At 38.3% G+C, this 19,908-nt stretch overlaps 1 protein-coding gene across 5 annotated transcripts in view; it reads right to left on the bottom strand.

Moving 5' to 3' along the window:
* The window catches only part of RAB6A (RAB6A, member RAS oncogene family), a 105,649-nt gene that overhangs the window by 2,049 nt on the left and 83,692 nt on the right, over nucleotides 1-19,908 (bottom strand). For 2 of the 5 annotated variants that reach the window (XM_063092783.1, XM_063092782.1), the window contains exons 7-8: nucleotides 18,598-18,664; nucleotides 15,213-17,525 (exon numbers count right to left, since the gene is read on the bottom strand). The exons of the other annotated variants lie outside the window; for them this stretch is intronic. In XM_063092783.1, the coding sequence (XP_062948853.1) occupies nucleotides 17,461-17,525; nucleotides 18,598-18,664 (132 nt within the window). In that variant the 3' untranslated portion in view covers nucleotides 15,213-17,460. Of the gene's footprint in view, nucleotides 1-15,212; nucleotides 17,526-18,597; nucleotides 18,665-19,908 lie in introns of those variants that run through there. 5 annotated transcript variants of the gene reach the window in all.

Genomic DNA, 19,908 nt, shown 5'->3' with positions numbered 1-19,908 from the left:
AGTTTACTAGTCCGAGATGGGAGGGAGAGCTTTCCACATCGAAAGAACAGCCAGAAGAAAGGGCATGAGCAAAGGCCTTAGAGGCTTGAGAGTACCGTGAAGTTCAGCAGCCAGTCGCATGTCACAGCAGGTCACATGGTGAGAAGGGGTGGCAGGTGGGGCAAGTTATAGAGAAGCTCATGGGCCAGGCTAGTCAGTATAGGGCATAATCTAGGAAGTGGCACCAACATAAGCAAATGGATGTATGCAAGAAAGAGCCTCTTAAGAAGCCAAGCTGACTAGTAGCTCAGTTGGTTAGAACATGGTGCTGATAACACCATGGTCCAGAGTTTAATCCCTGTACCAGCCAGCAAAAAAAAAAAAATCCGAAAGTATGTCAGCATTTGCTTAGTCAGAGGTCAGACATCCTGTGTGTCCCAAGGCCTATACTGTGTTCTGACAACCCAGCAGTGGATCAGACCCAGTCCACACCTTGGGAAATCAGCCTTAATTTTTTAACAGTTGCCCAGTTACCCTCTCTCCTTTAGTGGCATCTCCCCATTAAGCCATCTCATTAGAGGGTGACCTGTATACCCCTGCAGGGACTCTGAGCTTGGCTCTGGGAATGACCTTTCCTCTGGGCCTGCTCTCTGGTACTCAGGCTCAGGGCTTTTAGAGAGTCAATTTAATATGTAGGAAGAGCCCAAACCATCCAGAGTCCTTCCCATGAATGTGGGTTAAACAAGGATCAGGGAGCTGGCTGGGCATGTCTCAACCAAACAGACCTGGAGGTATTCACATTCACTGCCCAGAGCTTCCCTTGATTTTTTTTTTTTTTTTTTTTAACCGGTAAGGGGATCGCAACCCTCGGCATGGTCGGTGTGGTCTGCACCACGCTCAGCCAGTGAGCGCACCAGCCATCCCTGTATAGGATCCGAACCTGCCCAGCACCACATTCTCCCGAGTGAGCCACGGGCCGGCCCTTTATTTATCTCATAGATCTTCACAACAGCCCCACAGGCCAAGTGCTACTATCCCTACTTTACCTACAAAGAAATAGATGCAGAGAGGGAAAGTAAATTGTCCAAGGTAATGCATGCTGTGTCAGAATCTGGATTCAAATGCAGGCCACTTGACCTTGTCCACCACACCACACTGCTTCTGCACTATAAATCCTGTGTGGCTCATTACCTGGCAGGAAAACAATTCCAAGAGAGGAGACTAGGACCATGGGTCAGTCATATAGCACAAAGTTCTCTTTTCTTTTAGTAAATCCTTTCCCAAGAGGTTTCTGTGGGCAGACAGGGCTGGGAGGTGGGTAATGGGAGATAGATGAGAGCTGGGCCCTACACTCAAGGAGCTGTGTGTGTCTCAGACATGGGCACAGACTTGACAACATGGTGTCATCAGCGCTGTGGCAAATGACAACCCTGAGGGTCATAGGAGCACAGACAAAGGAGTCCCTAATCCAGGTGTGAAAGGAAGTGAGGTAGAGAAAGATGAGGCAGGAATTGTTTTTAGCTGGCTTAAAACATAACTACTCTTCCAGCTATGCTCTAGTGGGGGCTGTTGACTTAAGTGAATAGAAAGCAAGAAACTAAGGCAGCACTCACTCAGTCAGTGATGGAGGTTCACTGGGTGAGGCCAGATCTGCAGTGTGATCAGGCAGCAGAGAGAATTAATGGTGGAGAAAGAGATCAGCAAGGTCAGACCACCAGGGGCCTTGAATGCTATGGAAGAAGCTTGAACTATACGTACAAAGGGCCACAGAAAGCATTGAAAAGATCTGAAGCAAGTGAAGGATGTGGTCAGACTTGGAAGTTATAAAAATCACACACACAAAGACAAATAATCCTCACAGACAACACAGTCTAACCTCAGACAAAACCGTCTCTGCAAACTGTCTTGTCTGGGCAGCCCAGGCACTGCCTGGTTTTTCACGGTCAGCTCAGTGGGGGTTCTGCACTCCAGGTCCATTCCTGAGACCACTTCACCTCCATCAGCCCCTTACTAGAGGAGATTCTATAGACAGTGAGGGTTTGTTGCACTCTGAGTGCCCTGGTAGTAAGTACTTCTCCAAAACAGTGTATGACTCAACCTCAGAACTAGAGATACTGATATCCCAAACACCTGGCTGGAAAGGACCTTAGATGTCCTTTAAAACTGATGACTCCTCCACCAGATGGGGACCACTCTAAAGCTTTCTGCCACCCATAAGAACTGGGAGTTCACTTACTCTTTCCCTCTCCTTCCCTGTGGGATAGCTCAGCCTGTGGGACCTCCTTTCTCAGCTTGAGCTGAGATCTGCCTCAAGAACTACTAGGAGTTTGGTCCCAGCTCTACATATGGGCCTCAGAACACAGTACTCCTCAGCCTTAGAACTTCCCACAGAGGGTTGCAGACATCTTAAGTGGTCCCCTGGAGTCTTCATTTCCAGAGTCACATTCTAACCAGTCCATTTCCCCCAAAACTGAAGCACAGAAACTTGAGGTTTGACCTTTTCTAGGTTGGTCACCAGCCTTGTGGAATGGAGAATGAAAAGCAACAAGCTAAGGTCAGGATATGTGAAGGCAGGGAAAGCATGCCGAATATAGAAAGAGTTACAGGTACAAAGCAGATGTGTGCCTTCTCTTCTCCAAGGGAATCACTTTCTAGTATGTCATGGGAGGCAGGAGAGCTTCTCCACTGGCCAGCTGCTCTCCCCCGACACCTCAGTTTGCCTGGGCCCACTTGTCACCATTTGAAAATCTTGGCAAGATTCTCTTAAATGGATGCCTTTTCTCTCCACCCGGGCACCAGGAAAGGGATTGGTGTGGGATGGTTTCTCTTTACTGCCCTAGCTTTTCACTCTCCATATCATTACTGGCCCCATCACCGAGACATGTGCATCAGACTTTATAAAATGGCTGGGTAGACAAGATGTCATCAAGATGGCAGAATAGATGGTCTCCTGCATTACTCTCTCCCACAACCAATCAGTTAACAACTACTAAAAAGCCTAGACTGCCAAACTAGGACTGCTGGAGCTAGGGGGAAGAGTAGGAGAGACCGGTGGAGTTGCTGAAGGCAAAAGAAGTCACAGTGAGAGAAACAAAGGACCACTCCATCCATATTGAGCACCGGCTGCTTCAGGGCCAGCCCCAGTGAGGGGCAGGAAGATGTAGCACACGGGGCAGAAGCCAACAAAAGCTGCAGCTGTGCCCTTCATGTGAAGTTGCTTGGAGTCTATAAGGGAGAAGAGGGCCTCAGAGCTCACCATACCAGACTCAGGCCAGTGAGACCACTAACAACGTTCCCATGAACCCACATACAAGCAAGGGGCTGCAGCCAACCAAAGAAAGGAGCCACCTAGAGGCTGGTGAGTCATCTCAAGGGACTAGCACATGGTCCACCCCACAGGAATTTCTGGAGTGTGGGGGGAGGCTGGCCCACTAGGGAAGCACTGGGGCACAGTGAGGGCAACACATCTGCCTTCCCATCAGGACAGGCTCACTCAATGGAGGCTGGTCAGGGAGATAGAACTGCAGGGGCACAGTTTTCTGGAAAGACTCAGTCCCAGGCTAGAATGTCCACAAAGCCCAGGTGTATCTCATCTCAAAAGACCAGGAAGTGATTAAAAGGCAAACAGTTAAGACCTGAGCCACAGGAAAGCCTTCTGCAGAGAATCAGCAACAAAGTAGCAATTTAGCTCAACCACGGGACTCAAGTACTGGTCCCCACGAGAAGTTCCCACAATTTTGGAATTAACCAAAGGACAAAAACATTAGTTGCAGTGCAGAGTTTAAATGATGGGGGTAGCTAATAATCCAACATAGATATGAAAAGAAAAGAAAAAAACAAAACAACCCACAGATCAGAGACACAGATCTGATATTAATCAATTAAAGTCTAACACCAACAAAGAACACCTATAAAACCTAGAAGAGGTAGCAGCCTCCTCAAATGCCCTGGCAAAAATTTAAAGACACAAGATCAAGAAAGAACAGAGAAATATAACACCAACAAAGGAAACAAATGAAACACCAGCAAGGGACCCAGAGGAACAGTGGATTTATGAAATGTCTGACAGAGAATTCAGAATAACCCTCGTAATGATATCTGGAAAACAGTCCAGGAGCAAAATGAGAAACTTGACAAAGGAACTGAAACAATTAAAAGAAACAACAGCAACAAAAACAAACAGAAATTCTAGAAATAAAGAATACATTATCTGAACTGAAAAACTTGATAGAAAGCTCCAACAGCAGACTTCATCAGAGTAAAGAGTGAGCTTAAAGATAGAAAACCTGAAATTATCAAATCAGAGGAGCAAAAAGAAAGAACAAGAAAAAACTGGAACAGAAATGCAGAAAATATGGGACTTCCTCAAGTGAAATAACCTCCACATAATTGGCATACTCAAAGGAGAAGAAAAAGGAAGAGATATAGAAAGCATATTCAAGGAAATAACAGCTGAAAAGTCTCCCAAATATGGAGAAAGATGACAGCATCCAGGTATAGGAAGCTCAAAGGTTGTCAATCAAATTGAATCCAACAAGGAACATCCCAAGGCACATCATAATCAAATTATTAAAAACGAAAGACAGAGAAAGGATATTGAATGCAGCAAGAGAAAAGAAACACAACATTCAATAGAACTCCAATATGTCTCTCAGTGGATTTCTCAGTAGAAACCCTATAGGCCAGAAGACAATGGGATGATAGATTCAGAGTGCTGGAGGAAAGACTGTCAGCCAAGAATTCTCTACCCAGCAAAACTAACCTTCAAGTATGAAGAAGAAATAAAGTCTTTCCCAAACAAAAGCTAAGGGAATTCACCAACACTAGACCTGCCTTACAAGAGATGCTAAAGGGAGTTCTCCAGTCTGAAAGAAGACAACACTAAGGAGCAGCAAGAAAACAGTAAGTTTACAGACAAACTCAAAATACAACAATGTCATAGGGCAGTGAATAAACTGCTTATATCCTTAGTACGAAGACTAAAGGACAAACCTAACAAGACAAAAATATAAGAGATAGGCAATATTAAAAGATGTGACTTGGAACAACAAAATGTCAAAAAGTTGGGGGGGAAATGACACCAAAGTGTAGAGTTGGCTTTGGTTCTTTCATTTTTCTTAAATATCAAAGTTAAGTTGTTATTAGTCTACAAAAATCTGTTATAACTGTAACATGTTTTTTATAAGCCTCATGGTAACCACAACACAAAAACTTATGAGACATACTACAAATAAATAGTAAGAAATCAAAATACACTGCCAGAGAAAACTACTCAATCACAAAGGAAAACATTAAGATCAGAAAAAAAGAATCAACAAAACAACCAGAAAAAAAGTAACAAAATGGCAGTAACAAGTCCCTACATATCAACAATAACTCTAAATGTAAATGGATTAAATGCCCCAATTAAAACACAGAGTCTTCAATGGATTATAAAACAAGAACCAACAACATGCTGTCTACAAGAAACTTCACTTATAAAGACACACACTATCTGAAAGTGAAGGAATGGAAAAAGATATTTCATGCAAAAGGTAACCAAAAAAGAGCAGAAGTAACTATACTTATATTAAATAAAATAGAGCCAAGGAAAGTATAAAAAGATAAGGAAGGTCATTATATAATAATAAAGAGATCAATTCAACAAGAAAATATAATAATTCTAAATATATATATACCCAACCCCAGAGCACTTGGTTTTATAAAGCAATTTCTATTACACCTAATGGGAGAAATAGACTATAACACAATAATAGCTGGGGACTTTAACACCCAACTTTCAACAAGACAGATCATCCAGATGGAACGTTAACCAGGAAACATCAGAATTAATCTCTAGTCTAGGCCAATTGGGCATAATGGACATATACAGAACATTTCATCCAACAGCTGCAGAATACACATTCTTCTCAGCAGCACATGGAACATTCTCTAAAATAGACCATATGTTAGGTCACAAAACAAGCCTCAACAAATTTTAAAAATCCAAAATCATATCAACTACCTTGTCCGACCACAACACAATAAAACTAGAAATCAATAAAAGGGACACTAGAAACTGTACTAATACATGGAAATTAAACAACATGCTCCTAAACAACGAATAGGTCATAAAAGAAATCAAAAAATAAATTTAAAAATTCCTGGAGATAAATGAAAACAAAAACACAATATACCAAAACCTATGAGATACAATGAAAGTAGTTCTAAGAAGGAAGTTTAGAGCCTACATCAAAAAATAAAGACTTCAAATAAACAACCTAACATTACACCTTAAGGAACTAAAAAAACAAGAACAAACCAAACCCCAATTCAGTAGAAGGAGAGAAATAACAAAGATCAGAGCAGAAATAAATTAATCAGTGGTTTAAAAACCAATACAAAAGATGAATGAAACAGAGTTGTTTTTTTGAAAAGATTAAACAAAATGATAAACCTTTAGCTAGACCCAAATAAATAAAATCATAAATAGAAAAAGAGACATTACAACTGATACCACAGAAATACAAAGGATCATAAGAGATTACTACAAACAACTATATGCAAACAAACTGGAAAATGTAGAAGAAATGGATAAATTCCTGGACACATACAACTTACCAAGATTGAATAATGAAGAAGTAGAAAACCTAAACAGACCAATAATGAGTAATGAGATTGAAGCAGTAATAAAAAGTCTCCCCAAAAAGAAAACCCCAGGACTAAGTGGCTTTACTACCAAATTCTACCCAACATTTAGAGAACTAATACCATTTCTTCTCAAACTCTTCTGAAAAATTGAAGAGGAGGGAATACTTCCAAACCCATTTTATGAGGCCAACATGAACCTTATACCAAAACCAGAAAAATACACTACAAAAAAAAGAAAACTACAGACCAATATCCCTAATGAACACAGATGGGAAGATCCTCAACAAAATACTAGCAAACAGAATCCAACAACACATTAAAAAGATCATTCAAAACGATCAAGTGATATTCATCCCAGGGATGCAAGGATGGTTCAACATATGCAAATTGATAAATGTGATACATCACATCAACAGAATGAAGGAAAGAAATCATATGATCATCACATTTCCTGACTTCAAAATATACCTCAAATCTATAGTAATCCAAACAGCATGGTACTGGCATAAAAATGACAAATTGACCAATGGAACAGAACAGAGAGCCTAGAAACAAACCCACATACTTACAACCAACTAATTTTTGACAAAGATGCCAAGAATATACAGTGGGGAAAGGACCAACTTTTCAATAAATGGTGCTGGGAAAACTGGATATCCCCATGCAGAAGACTGAAACTAGACTTCTATCTCTCACCATACCAAAAATCAACTCAAAATGAATTAAAGACCTAAATTTAATACCCCAAACTATGAAACTACTAGAAGTAAACATAGGAGAAATGCTATACAAAATGGGAGTGGCCAGCGCTTTTTTGAGTGAGACGACAAAGGCACAAGCAATTAAAGCAAAAATACACAAATGAGACTCCATCAAACTAAAAAGCTTCTGCACAGCAAGGGACACTATCAACAAAGTGAAGAGACAACCTACAGAATGGGAGAAATTGTCTGCAACTACACATTAGACAAGGGGCTAATATCCAGAATACATAAAGAACTCAACAGGAAAAACCTCAAAAAAATCAACAAACAAACAAACACCAAAAAACACCAAAATGACAACACAACAAAAAATCAATTAAAAAATGGACAAAGGACCTGAGTGGACATTTCTCAAAAGAAGACATACAAATGGCCAATAAGGACATGAAAAAATGCTCAAAATCGCTAATCATCAGGGAAATGCAAATTAAAACCACAATGAGATATCAACTCACCTGTTAGGATGGCTATTATCAACAAGACAGAAAATAACAAATGCTGGCAAGGGTGTGGATAATAGGGAACCTTCTTACATTGTTGGAGGGAGTGTAAATTGTTACAGCCATTATGGAAAAAACAGCATGGACGTTCCTCAGAGAAGTAAAAATAGATCTACCTTACAATCCAGCTATCCCATACACTGGGTATATACCCAAAGAAAATGAAATCAATATATCAAAAAGACACCTGCACTCCCACGTTCATTGCAATGCTAGTCACAATAGCAAAGAAATGGAATCAGCCTAAATGCCCATCAATGGATGAATGGATTAAAAAACTGTGGTATATATAAATAATGGAATACTATTTGGCTATAAAAAGAAATTTGCAGCAACATGGATGGAACTGGAAACCATCATGTTAAGTGACATAAATCAGGCACAGAAAGACAAATACCACATGATCTCACTCATATGTGGAATCTAAGAAAAAAAAAAGTGATTCCCATAGAAGTAGAGTGTAGAATAAATGGTTACCAGAGGCTGGGATGGGGGAGGGAGAAGGGGGGAGGTGAAGAGGTGAACTAACAGGTATAAAATATGCTATCTACCCTAAGTATATGCATGTATTGAAATAACATACTGTACCCCACAAAAATAAATACAAACAAAATTGAAAAAAAATTGGTTAGGAAACCAAAAAGGAAAGAAAGAAGTGAAAAAACAAAACTAAATTACCCTTTATCCCCTATAAAGGGATATGTTTTTGGTCCACTTGCAGAAGTCACTACTTCCTCACTTTACTCCCTGTCCTCTGTCCTGGCTTTCCCCAAAAGCATCTCTCCACACTTCTGCCATGGTGCTCTCAACTCAGCCCACTGAACAGAGCAGTAACAGTGCAAACGGATGCTCCAGATGCAGTTTGCTGCAAATCTCTCCATTAGTAGGATTGCCAAATGAATTTCTTATTCTTCCAGCTGTCCAGTAGACAATTTAAAAATTATTTACACAAATGTATTAAGACAAACATTAATCTTCATAGACGATACAGTCTGATCTGGAGGGGGCCTACGGACCACATCTGGCCCATCTATCATTTGGTTTGGTTGGCACATTGTTTTTTTAAAGTTTTTAATTAAAATGTGGTAGCATTACACTTCCACCTAAATGGCTAAAGATGAAAAAGACAGACAACATTAAGTACTGATGAGAAACAACTAGAAATCTCATACACTGCTGGAACGAGTGTAAACTGGTACAATTTCTTTGGAATTGATCAGTAAAGCCAAACATATGCATACCTTATAACTAATCAATTCTATTCCTAGGGTACATCCAACAGCAATGTGTACTTATATTTACCAAAAAATAGGTACACAAGTGTTCATAGTAGCACTGTAAACAACTCAAATTCTAGAAAGATGAATCCATTGGTACATTTATAAAACGGAATATTTAACAATGAGAATTCATTATTGATAAGTATATGCAAAATGGTGAATGAATCACAAAAAATAGCAGAGGACAGGGAGGACGGGTGTGAAGATAGAACTATACTGTTGTAAGTTTCCTGTACCTTATGTGAAGTGGTACAATATTAAGTACAAACTAAGTCAAAGATGCACATCAGAATCCCTAGAGCAGGGCCGAGCCTGTGGCGCACTCGGGAGGGTGCGGCGCTGGGAGCGCGGTGACGCTCCCAGTGGCCGCGGGTTCGGATCCTACATAGGAATGGCCGGTGCACTCACTGGCTGAGTGCCGGTCACGAAAAAAAGAAAAAAAAAAAAATAATAATAAAGAAAGCTAATTTCTTTAAAAAAAAAAAAAAAAAAAAGAATCCCTAGAGCAACTGGGGTCCAGGTTTCTTGTTGGTAGAGCGGGAATTCACAGAAAAGCGAGTGGAGGAGGCTGGAATGATCCGTGTGGTAATGGATTAGGGTTGGAGACATCGGTATGAATTCATCGTTACCTTAATAGACAGATGGCTACATATAGAAATATTTACAGATATGGGTATACACCATGTTAGTACACACACATGTATCTTCTACTTCTGTCAGCTGAGAGGGCCTAGAAGAAACACCCCAGTAGAAATAAGCACGCACACATTGTTTTTTAATACAAAATTTCTAATGTCAATTTTCCAATTAAAGAAGCCAGGGATCCTTGGAGAAATGGCTGATTCTAGAACTGGGTAAGGAAATAACAAGATGAGCTTGGAGCATCCTGTGGTGCCATAAAGTAAGGAAGTGCTCAAAAACAAAAGAAAAATAAAACAAATCCACATTGATGGGGGTATGTCAAAAGCACAAAAGAGCCAACTGAAAGAGTTCTCAATGGCCAAAGCCAGAACAATACTGTATTGTATTATAAACCAAAGTATAAAATAAATATCCATGAGTCCATGCTGATATTGAAAAAATAAATAGATGAAGAAGAAGAGACAAATCTCCCTTGCAAAATCCCAAATAATTTATGCAGATATTACCCCCTTAAGGAGAAGCATAAATCCCCACTCCTTAAGTGTGGGCTGCACGCAGGGATTTCCTTCAAAGAATGCATATGGAAAGGCTGGAGGTGGAGAGGAGAGAACTTTATAATGGATAAACCTGACAAACACTACTTTAGCCAGGTGAAGAAGGTCAACAAGCCAGGTGATAAATCATGTTAACAGTATGTACCCTTGACAAAATGTGATGAAAATGGCACTTTACCTCTGTGGTCTTCCTCCCAAAAACCTATAGCCTCAGTCTATGAGAAAACAGCCATCAATTTCAATAGAGGAGTATCCTACAAAATACTTGACCAGCACTACTCTAAACCAGGAAGGTCATCAAAAACAATGAAAAATCTGAGAAACTATTAACAGCCCAAGGAGACTACGGAGACATATGACTAAATGTAGTGTGGTACCCTGGATAAGGTCCTACAACAGAAAAAAGATATGAAATTAAAAACTAAGGGAATCTAAATAAAGTAAGAATTTTTATTAATAAAATGTATCAATATTGGTTCAGTAATTTTTTTTTTTTTTTTGACCGGTAAGGGGACCGCAATCCTTGGCTTGGTGTTGCCTGCACCACGCTAAGCTAGTGAGCGCACTGGCCATCCCTATACAGGATCCAAACCTGCAGCCTCGGTGCTACCAGCGCCACACTCTCCCGAGTGAGCCATGGGGCTGGCCCTTGGTTCAGTAATTTTAACAAATGTACCTTACTAATGAAAGATTTCTTAATAGGGGAAACTGGGTGTGGGGTATATGGGAACTCTCTCCTCAATTTTTCTGTAAATCTAAAATAGTACTAAAAAAAAAAGTCTATCATAAAAACAAAACAGTGTTATATATGACCTAGCAACTCCCATCCTAGGTAAATGCCCAAGAAAAATAAAATCGTATGTTCACACAAAACTTATAAGCAAATGTTCATAGCAGCATTAGTCATAATAGCTAAAAAGTGGAAACAAATATACACCAACTGAGGGATAAACGAACATGTGGTATATCCATACAATAAAAAGGAGTGAAGTACGGATGCATGTTACAACACGGATGAACCTTGAAAACATTATACTAAGTGAAAGAAGCCAGTCATAAAAGGCCATATATCAGTATCACATGATTTCCCTCTACATAAAATGTCCAGAATAATGACCAAAAATAAATTAGTGGTTGTCTAGGGTTGGGGGTGGTGGTTGGCATGGGTTGGTTGAAAATGTGGAGTGACTACAAATGGGTACAGGGTTTCATTTTTGAGTGATGAAAATGTTCTAAAATTTAGTGGTGATGATTGCACAACTCTTTAAATATACCAAAAACTATTACATTGTATACTTTAAAAGGGTGAATTATATGCTATGTAAATTATATCTCATTAAATCTACTAAACACACACTGAGCTAACACATTAAGTGCTGTTAATAAGTGCTGAAATGCTGAACGTCATCCCCTAAGAACACAGGAAAGATAACCTGCTTTCATCACTTCTGTTCAGCACTGTACTGGAGGTCTTAGCCAATACAATAAGGCAAGAAAAAAATAAAAAATAGAAAGCATAAGGTTTGGAAAGGAAGATATGCTGATGAGATGATTGTTTATGTAAAAAAACACTGAGGAATTAACTAAAAACTACTAGAACTAATAAATGAGTTGAGCAAGTTTAAGTCAATATGCAGCAATCAATTGTATGTCTACACCAGTAGCAAGCAACTGGAAACTGAAACTAAAAACAAGCACAAAACACAAGTCCCTTTAATTACCATAAAAAGAAACAAACTATTTAGGTATAAGTTTACAAATTTGCTTAAGACCCCAGCAAATATTATTGAGATGCTAGGAAAAATTAGAGGAGGACCTATATAAAAAGAGAAATATGCCATGTATGTGAATTGGAAGAATCAGTAGTGTTTGGATGTCAATTTCTTATTTATGGTCTTCAGATGAGTTGTTTTATTATTCAATTTTCCCTCCTCTATGAGCTTGTTAGTTATATATTCTTTAACAGCTTTACCAAGATACAATTGACATACAATAAAATTACACATATTTAGTGTATCTATAGTGTACAACTTGATAGCTTTTGACATATGTACACACCTATGAAACTATACCACTGCAATCAAGTAATAAATATACCCATAACCCCCCAAAATTTCTCCATGTCCTTTTGTAATCCTTTTCCCACTCTTCCTAGAATCTCCTGCATCCTCAAGCATCCAGTGATCGGCTGTCACTATAGTTTGTATATCTTAGAAGTTCTTATAAATGGAATCATAAAATACGTACTTTTTGCCCAACTTTTTTCACTAAGGATAGTTCTCCTGACTCATCGATGTTGTTGTGGGTATCAATGGTTCATTCCTTTTATTTCTGAGCAGTGTCCCATAGTATGAATGTACCATGTTTATAAACTCAACTTTTAATGGGCATTTGTGTTGTTTCCAGTTCTTAGCCAATAGAAATAAAGCTGCTATTGTGTACATCTGTGTACAAGTCTTCATATGGACACATGCTTTCATTCCTTATGGGTAAATACTTAGGCATGGAATGGATGGGTTGTATGATAAGTACATATTTAACTTTGTGAGAAATTGTCATACTGTTTTTCCAAAATCACATAACAGTACATGAGAGTTCATTATTCCCATCCTCACCAATAGTTGGTATAGTTAGTCTTTTTAATTTAAGCTCTTCTAATGTGTGTACAGTGGAATCTCATTGTGGTTTTAATTTACATTTCCCTAGAGAACAATGACGTTGAGCATCTTTTCTTTTTTTTTTTCGGCCATTTGTCTATATTCTTCGGTGAAGTGTCTGGTTAAATCTTTTACCTGCTTTTATTGGATTGTTTTCCTACCAAATTATGAGAGTTCTTCATATATTTTGAATATCAGCTCTTTATCAAATAGATTTGCAAATATTTTCTCATCCATCGTTTTTTTTCATTCAGTTTCTTGAGAGCTGTTTTACTGAGGATCTCAGTTCCTCATCGGTTGCTGGCTGGAGGCCACCCTCAGCTCCTTATTACATGGGCTTTTCCAAAGGCAGCATAAAACATGGCAGGTTGCTTCATAGAGAGGCAAGAGAAAAGCGTTAGAGAGATGGTGTGAACAACACAGAAGATATAGTCTTTCATAACCTAATCTTTGAAGTGACATCTCATAACTTTTGCTGTATTCCATTCCTTAGAAGCAAGTCACTATGTCAAGCCTATACTCAAGGGAAGGGAATAATACAAAGGCCTGAATACCAGGAGGCAGGGATCAGGAGCCATTTCAGAAGCTGCATTCAGAAGATATGCCGATGCCTATTATACATACCATGTTCAGAATTCTTTTAGTATTTGAATTCTTCCTGTTTAGTCTTTCTGGAATTGCTACTGGATGTTGTCACTTCAAACTATTATCCTCCTTATCTTTCTTGTTTCTCTGCTTTCTAAGAAATGAGTTCCTCAGTTTAATGTTCCAACTCACTAATTCACTCAACGGAATCCATTCTCCCATTTATCCCTTCTATGTGTTCCTTATTTCAACTATTACATTTTCTCACTTATTTTGGTTATCTTATGATGTTTTATTCTTGTCCCATATTGCTAATAGCTTATCTCCTTGATACTTATTATGTCATCTTTAAATCACTGGTTGTCTTTCTGGAAGTATTTCTGCTTCAGATGGTATTCACTTTTTCTAATTTTTAAAAAATTTTTATTGAAACAATTGATTATACATATTTGTGGGGTACAGAGTTGCATACCAATACTTGTGTACAATGTGATCAAATTAAAATAATTAGTATATTCATCATTACAAAAATGTAATCATTGTGTCAATTAACCAATTTCTTGCTAATCCCCCTCCCTTTCCCACCTATAGTAACCACAGTTCTGATCTCACCTTCTGAAAGTTCAGCATATTATAGCGGTTGTTCTTTATAGTTGATTTTTTAGTTCCCACTTAATGAGGACATGTGGTATTTCTCTGTGTCTGGCTTATTTCACTTAACAATTTCCTACAGGCTCATCCATACTGCTGTGAATGGCAGACAGATGATACTCATTTTTTCTTTTGAGGCAGTTTTCAGGTATCCACTACACTGGCTTGTGAGTTCAAATTCTCCCTGGTGTATAGGCTACTAGTCTGTGAAGGTAAACTGGACAAGGGCCAAAGACCAGACTGTCAAGGAGGGGAGGGGACAAACCTTGGGGTGAAGATTTCTAGGAACCACAAGACTACATGTAATTGCACCCATTTGGTATCATCCCCCCAAAGCTACATCTCATTTCAGGGCCTTATCTTTATTTTCATCAACTCCTTATCAGGGCTTTTGCACTGCCCTGATATTACCCCTGTAAACACCTGCATTGAGTATTCTAGCCTGTGGCCTTAATTTCTCCAGCAAGGGGGTCAGCTATGTTTGTCCTGATGCCGGGGTTGCCCTTTTTTCTGCAAAGGGCCATATAGTAAATTTTTTTGGCTTGTTGGGCACAAGGTCTGTTGCAACTACTAAACTCTTCCTTTGTAGTGAGAAAGTACGGTTCAGTTCCAATAAGACTTAATTTTAAAAACAGGTAGCAAGCTGGATTTGGTGAGAGGGCCCTAGTTTGCTGGCCCCCGTCCCAACGCAAGGTTTGATTAGGAGTGAAGAGGCAAAAGCAGAACTTTAAACTACTTTTCTTAATCTATCCTATTACTACCTCTACCAGGGCCCTGTCTTTCAAGTTGCAGCTACTCTCTCCCACTTCCAATAACTGAAAAGTCTTCTGACCCCCCAGGGATCTCTCACATTTGTTGTTGTTTTGTTATTTTTCTGGACTCCATGGTCCCTTTGTAATTCTTCTATGGAGGCAGTAAGAAGCACATGCTAATTCACCACCTTTGCAGGAATGGGAAACCAAGTCAATAATTGTTTTCTTTTGTGTTTTATTTATATAGCTTTAGCAGCAAAATTGTGTTTATTAGAAAAAAATCTGCACTATGAACACACTTCACTGCTTCAGTTGAAGAACCCCAACCCAAATAAAAAGACCAATATTAAAAGCAGCATAACTTTCTTAAAGATACATAAAAAGAATCAAATGCAACAGTGTAGGAAGACAATCACCCCCTTGTCAGAAATCACAACTTCTTCCAAATAAAGAATATGACCCATTTGCCATATTTAATTGATATTTATTTTAGGACATGCCATGTCAAAATAAAACAAAAGAGTGAACCCTTGCCTTTAACAACAATATTGTATTATAAAAGCACTTTACAACTCCATCCCATCTTTGAGTATAAGTTACTGGTATGTGGGCTAATGATTATCTGAAAGCATTTCTCTACTCAGGTCCATAATCCAGGTGCTCTCTGAATATTACAAGATGACAATAACTGGGAAGTGGAGGAGGAAGAAGAAAGAGAGGGGAATAAGGTTCTCCCAGTTAAAGGTTTTGTTGCAATGAGGGGATAAGGAAGTATGAAGATATTTTTGTTGTCTTTTCATCTTTATACTGTGTTAAGTAATGCTAACAACATAAATTCAGCAGGCTTTTCCTGAGCTGTAACTCAGAAATGTTCTTCCTGCAAACAATGTATTTACAAATGTGTTTATTAACTTACACAGCAATCTCACAATAACTAGTAAAGATTAAAATGGTGCACTCCTAGTATGTTTGTTTGCAGTGTTTTAAGGGAAGTACATATTGCCATGGTGATGAAGCTCTAAACAGATTCAACAAAACATCTAAAAACTGAAGTAGTTTTTTTAAAAAAGGCAGAGAAATAAATATCACCAAAGAAAAAAGATTAATTGTAGCTTAAATATAAAACTAAATCACTAGTTAATTAGCCAAACTATACAGATCTAATAAAAAGCAAAACCAGCCTGAAAGACCCAACATTTAAAAAATGTTAAAAAATAAGGCATAAATCTGCATAATATTGAGTTTTATTTCCATTCTCTTCTTTCCCTCTTCTATGTATGCTTTTTCTGATCTGCCTCCAGGGGCTTACAAGAAAGCTGTTTCCATCCTCAATTTGACCTCAAACGTCCAGAGCAAAGTATTTGCTGTTCTGCTGAGGGTTCTTCTGTTGGTAAGCTTTAGATATCATTATTTCCACTAGTTACAGTAGTTTTGATCATGGTACCAAATTTAAATTCTTCCACTGGCTCTTCTTAAAGAAATTAGACTTTTATACTGCCTTGCCTGCATAGCATTTTTGAAAAAGAAAGAAAAAGTGAATTCTATTGCTTAAAAAGGCTCTTTTTCTTTTTAAACAAACAGAATAACCCTATCTTGACAATTTAAAAATTTTGGGAGAAACAGTTCATTAGAACTATACAATTTTATCATGAAGAGTTAAATATTAAAAATCTGTTCTAAAGTACCTGGTTTTTCTTTTCTCCCGGAGTCTAATAAAGCACACGTGAAAGGGTCATTTGTTTCGGTCAGAAATACATTTTATGTTCCTCTACTTGTATTCAGAATGTTCATTAGGACTTATTTTGAAGATGAACCAGAACCCTTTTCTCATTCAAGCACTGCCCACCATAATAGCTGAGTTTTGACCTCAAAGAAGGTCTAAGTAATTTATATCAGTGCTCAAGAATAATTTTGGGCATCTTAGCCCCATGGCCTACAGAAAGTGGTATCTGTAAAAGTGAAGGATACTTCCAGTGGGCTTGGTCTGACTGCTGCTTTGCCTCCTTTTGTTTGTTTTAAGGGAGGGAGGGTAACAATAGGGATGGGGATAAGGGAGAGGTGAGAAAAGGAGGGAGAGATCAAGTAGGTAGGCAAGTGCTACTGTGAACATATTGTTCCTTAACCAAGCCATACTCATACTGTTGAGAGTTCCATCATTTTGAAGTACATTATCATAACATTAAAAAAGGAAAAAATGTTAAGAAAATGTATCTAATATTTAAAGTTATCACTGGAATATGCTGGAATCTTTTGGCTTTTTGTAAAATATAAATAATGAAGACACTGACTTTTTTTGTGCTTGTGAAGCTAATAGATCATCTCCACGAGACAGGCAGCAATGATGAATTGCAATATGTTATTACTGAAGGGAAAAGGTTCAAGCCAATATTCACACTGCAGTCAATGAAAGAGTAAGGGGGCCAAAGCAGTGAGCTTCTGAAGAAGGGTTGAAGATACCATGGGGCATTAGCAGGAACAGCCTCCTTCACTGACTGGTTGCTCCTGAGGCTTTTCCAGTTTTATGTCAATCACTGAAACAAAAGTTAAGGAGCTGTAAACAAGAAAATACAATTCCAATTTTGCTGTACACTGACGTCTCTAGCAAGCCCCTCATATTCCTATTTGGATTCACAGATTACAGTCACTATTTTTCTATATAGCTAACTTACTATACAAGGTGTTCAAATGAAATAAACTTGCTTATAATTACAAAGCAAGGGTCAGAATGAGGTACAAGTTCTATTCACAAGAAGCAATCTTAAGATAATTATTCTACAGGAGCAAGAAACCATATTAAGATGATGTTCCTTAAAGAATTATCTCTAATAAAAACCTGAAAATAGCCTACAAGACAGTCCCAACAACAGGGAAAATTTAATAAATGACGACTTCAACTCAACTGAGTAAAACACATTATGACATTAAAAGTAATAAAGGCTTGGCCCCTTACTGGCCAACTGCCAAAAAAAAAAGAAAAGAAAAGAAAGAAAGAAAGAAAAGGAAAAAGAAATAAAAGCATGGAAAATAGAAAACATTTAGAAGTGTGGAAGTCGCTGAATATAAAATGCTATGAACTCTATGGCTTAATAAAAAAATGTCTGTATATGGAAAAATACTAGGAGTTAAATACAAACAATGAAAACAAAATTCAAAATCCTTGGAAATAATATCAGATGTGCTTCATTACGTCCTGTTTCTGAAGGTAGAGTCCACAATAAAGCTCCATTCTGAGTTATTTCTTGCCTGTGCCAAGTAAAAAGCTCAATTGTTAGAAAAAAAACAGGAAAAGAAAAATGATATCTCGTGGGGAAAATGCCTAAAGCCAATGGGAATCAAAATGAAGAAGCAGGGGACTGGGATTCTAAGAGCTTCCTGATCATGAAAAAGCAAGCAAACAAATAAAAACCCTTTCGCTGATTGTAGTGAGCAACAGGCTGTAAATAACTAGACCTCATTTGCTATAGAAAACCTCTGAGTTTCTATGCCCCTGTGCCATCAATTCCTGGCTATAAAAGGTAATGGCACGATATTCCTTAGCCAACCAAGTGGGGATCTAAATACCAGTGTTAACATTAAACTTTTCTGAAGAAACAAAAAGGATACTGTCCTCTCTGCTTCTGTCCTGTGTGCTTTCCATTCCAGGCAAAGCTGCTGCTACACGTCGAAAGAGCTATGGGAAAAAGAAACGCGATAATTGAGAGGGAAAATTTAGCAAACGGTATCAAGGTGGATGACCATTAGATGATGAGTTAGAGGACATGGCTTCTGGGTTATTCCTCACTTAAGACATCAGCACCATGAAAGCATATTAAAATGTCTATTCATTCTATAAATGAATATATGAAAGGCGGTAAGCCAAATACAAAGAAGTATTATCCCTGCTTTCCAACTGGTGAAATAAGACATGAACAAACAACTATGAAATAAGCAACAAAAATATCATTTGAGTCATAAACATAAAGTACTATAGAAACTCAGAGAAAGGAAAAATCGTTCATTTAGTAAAACTGTATATTCCTAGTTTTCATAAAAGGTTAGGTTCCAAAGTCAGTGCATAATATATAGTGAAAGTCAGTCTAGTCAAAATTACTCTTGATAATTCCTTAGAAAAGCACTATGCTGGAGATCAACACACCACATCACCTCTCAAGTCCAACACAGCTAGCTTTTCCACCATCATTGGAATGAGTACCAGTGAAAGTGGCTGACTTGTATTTAAGATGTGATGTTATGAAAAATATCTTCAACAGGAGAAACACACGCAAGCCTGGTGAGATGTTTACGTTGAGAACAATGTGGGAACAGATACCGACTGAAGGAACAACAAATTCACACCTCTTATCTTGTGCCCAATTTTAGGCATACACCTACTGAGTAGAACAGCAGGTGAAACTGCCTTATTATTTCAATTATGTCTCTTTCAGTTAGGCATGCAGTGTAGAAGTCCTATAAGTTAACTGCACATGTGATGTAACTCCACTGTACCAAGTACCTGTTTACTGAGGCACTATCTCAGGCTCTTTCGGGACACAGGAATGAACAATATATAATTTTTTTATTCAAGGAGCTCACAATTTGGCTGACAAGACAGACTCAAACAATGCCTTACTGTCACAATGTTATGAGTGTTACAAACCAAGGAAGTACAAAATGATATGAGAATAAAGATGTAAGAACGCCTTCCTCAGGAGGCTGGGAAAAGTCTTTAGGAGGAGACATCTGAGTTGGGATTTAAAGGCAGTTTTAAAATTTCACATGGCAGAAAAACATCGTGTAAAGTACTCAGGGTTTAACTGCTTCACAAATGTTGCTGAATTAAATTGAGAAGGAACAGAACAGAGATGAGGCTAGAACTGTAAGTAGTATGTTTAGGGAAAAAGTATACGAAAGGAGCAAATTGTAAAATTTTGATCT

The sequence above is a fragment of the Cynocephalus volans genome, chromosome 4, assembly GCF_027409185.1.
Source record: "Cynocephalus volans isolate mCynVol1 chromosome 4, mCynVol1.pri, whole genome shotgun sequence".
Lineage (NCBI taxonomy): Eukaryota > Metazoa > Chordata > Mammalia > Dermoptera > Cynocephalidae > Cynocephalus > Cynocephalus volans.
The sequence above is the reverse complement of the archived record's forward strand: the minus strand, read 5'-3'. Positions and strand labels throughout refer to the sequence as shown.